Genomic DNA, 3,049 nt, shown 5'->3' on the forward strand with positions numbered 1-3,049 from the left:
TATTTGTTATTTTGGATGTTTATGCCTCAAACTCAATTGCAGAGTTTTATGTAAACTCAGTTGCAACATATGGCCAAGTTCAAAGGCTTATTTTGCTAATACCAACTCAAAATCTAAAGCTGTTAGAACTCGCCAGAAAGTTGCATACAACTGGAAATGAAGATAACCAAGGATGTGGGTGGGGTGGGCCAGGTGTGTGGGTGCAAAAAAAAAAAAAAGAGGAAAGATAAAATGCCAGAAGGAGGGTCATTTGGACATGCACGAGGTTTTTTGGGTTTTTTTTTTTTTTTGCATGGGCAGGTCCCGGAAATCAAACCTTGGATCTCTGGCATGGCAGACGAGAACTCTTGCCTGCTCAGCCACCATGGCCCACCCATGCATGACTTTTTAATACATAGTTACCTTGCCTACTTGTCTATGTTCTGGCATCTGATCCCAAAGTAGCAGTCTTCATTACCCTTGGAAAAGAGCTTTTCTTATTCTACTTCCTCCAATGCACACATTATATCAGAATAGGGTTCTGCATGATATGAATAGGAGTCCTCCATGATATGATTTATTTTATGCATCAGATAATATATTTTTTCACAAACTGTGAAATTTCACAGATTTTTCACATTGTTTAATCTTATATTATTAAAATGAATATTTATGCATTCTACCATCTATTAATTTAAAAAACCAGAACACTTTGCAAGGGATCATGTGAGTGCCTTGTAGGATCATCAGATAAAGGAAGCAGATGATGCGGGATCAATTCTACTTACTAGTAGGCAAGTCATTTTAATTCTCTGATTGCCAGTTTTCTCATCTATAAATGATGGTTCATAATATTTACTTACCAGTGTTGCTCCACAGCACAAAAAAATAACATTTGTAAATAGTAGCACACATTGCAGTTATAAACAAATAACAAGTTCAACACCACAAAATAAAAGAGAGGCTGTATGAATGAAACCTCCCAATTTTTTCCTCTTCCCTCAATCCTTGGAAAGTTCTCTTTAGTAAGAAGAATGGTGGAAGAAAGGGAAAAGATTCAAAAACAAATGATTCGGTCAGGAGAACTTTACTAACAGGCGGATCTTGAAAAGTAATCTAAAGTGAAGAGGCAGCTGCCCCCGTGGAGCTCCCTGTTTGCTTTCCTGTGGAAAGGAGAGATCACAAAAATGTGTAACTCAAGTTCTGGCCTAAAACACATGTGCAGACTCCTGAGTTGCAGGGAGAAAAGAGACTGTTAACTCTTTACTTAGAGTTTTCCATTAGGTGCATGTTTAATGAAATGGATTTAAGCTTAGTTTACCTTTCTTGGCCACTCTGTATGATATTAATTTTTTAAAATATATATCCATGTGAATGCTGACCTAGTTTATGTTAGTGCCAGTGAATAAATGATTAGAAAGAATCACTCCCATTAATAAATTAGAAATCAGAAATGAATAACTCATTTATTGCATCATTTTCTCACTTGATCATTAATTGGATATAACTTATGCACCAACAACTGTGACAGATACTTTAAAAACATTATTTCAATTAAAAATTGTGACATGACTATAGTAAAAGATTGAGATTTATAAAAACCAATTAAAAGAGAACAATCTGAAGAGAGTTGTTCCCTGGGTCCCTAGAACAAAGTCAGGGTTGCGCAATATTTTGGAGGGTTGCTTTCTAGACTGGCTGAGCTTGGGTGATGGTATTTGTCAGAACCTAGGATTCCGAACATCTAAATTACTTCCTGTAATAAACTTCCATTGTTTTTCCTTTAGTTGAAAAACCTTCAGAGAGCAATAATTCAAGTGATCATGGTAAGCTTTTTCTTGGAATTTTGCCCTTTATACCTGTTTGGAAAGAGCAGGATCCAGATTAATGTGGTAGCAGGGAAATTATTCTTTCCATAGCTCTATAAAGAGCTGACTTAAACTCCTTATTTCTCAAGCTGTAAATCATTGGATTAAACAGTGGAGTTAGGATAGTGTAAGTCACTGACATCAGAGCATCCTGATTTGAGGAATAATTGGACTTAGGCCTTAAGTAGATAAAAGAGGCACAGCCATAGTGCACAGTGACAATAATGAGATGAGAAGCACAGGTGGAGAAGGCTTTGTACCTCCCTAATGTAGGAGGAAATTGGAGTATAGCAGAGATAATGTGAATATAGGACACCAAGATCAACAACAGGGGGATAACCAGGACCAATGCACAGAGCATGAAGATGACAATCTGACTCAAGTGATTTTGGTGGGAGGCCACCTTGAGGACAGGGGAGATGTCACAGAAGAAGTGATGGAGGTGGTTGGAGGAGTGGAAAGGCAGGTGGAATACCAGAGATGTGATGACTTGGGCTACAGTAAAGCCGCAGGCACAGGCAGCAGCCACTAGTCCCATGCACACGCCATGTCCCATGATGACTGTGTAGCGCAGTGGGTTACAGATGGCCACATAGCGATCATAACCCATGGCGGCCAGCAAGAAGGAGTGAGAGCAGCCCAGGAAGAGGAAGGTAAACATCTGGATGGCACAGCCTAGGAAGGAGATGGTCTTTTTCTGGCAGAGTAGGTCAACCAGCATCTTGGGCACAATAACGAAGGTGTAGCAAGTCTCAGAACAGGAGAGGACTGCGAGGAAGAAGTACATGGGTGAGTGAAGGGCTCTATCCAGCACAATGGTGGAGATGATGATAGCATTGGTGCCCAGAGTGAACAGGTAGAGGAGCAGGAAGACAGCAAAGAGCAGCCACTGCAGCCCAACCAGAGATGAGAAACCAAGGAAGACAAATTCCTTCACCATGGTCTCATTGACCAACTCCATAGACAGCACATCATCTGAGGACAATTGGAGAGAGAGATGAGGAAACAAGGCCAAGTGAAATCCTTAAAAATGAGTAGAATCACAGGAAATTGGTTATCACAGAGCATGTGTTCTAAATTTTTAAGTTCTAAACTCATTATCTCACCTTCTTCCTGTTTCTCCAAGACATGAAGATGTATTTAAAATCGGGCAAAGTTACATCCAACTCTGACTTTCCACATACTTCTAATACCATAGCCAA

General features: G+C 39.7%; 1 protein-coding gene across 1 annotated transcript; it reads right to left on the bottom strand.

Annotated features, from left to right (window-relative positions):
- Window positions 1-1,863: 1,863 nt before the first annotated feature.
- On the bottom strand, window positions 1,864-2,808 carry OR10K2 (olfactory receptor family 10 subfamily K member 2). Its single transcript, XM_077155703.1, has one exon. The coding sequence runs from the start codon at window positions 2,806-2,808 to the stop codon at window positions 1,864-1,866; it is 945 nt and encodes a 314-aa protein (XP_077011818.1).
- Between the last annotated feature and the right edge of the window lie 241 nt (window positions 2,809-3,049).

This window comes from Tamandua tetradactyla, chromosome 4, assembly GCF_023851605.1.
Source record: "Tamandua tetradactyla isolate mTamTet1 chromosome 4, mTamTet1.pri, whole genome shotgun sequence".
NCBI lineage: Eukaryota > Metazoa > Chordata > Mammalia > Pilosa > Myrmecophagidae > Tamandua > Tamandua tetradactyla.

Excerpts from the sequence above, each read along its gene's own strand:
- OR10K2 (XM_077155703.1), bottom strand. The coding sequence starts at position 2,808 with ATGGAGTTGGTCAATGAGACCATGGTGAAGGAATTTGTCTTCCTTGGT.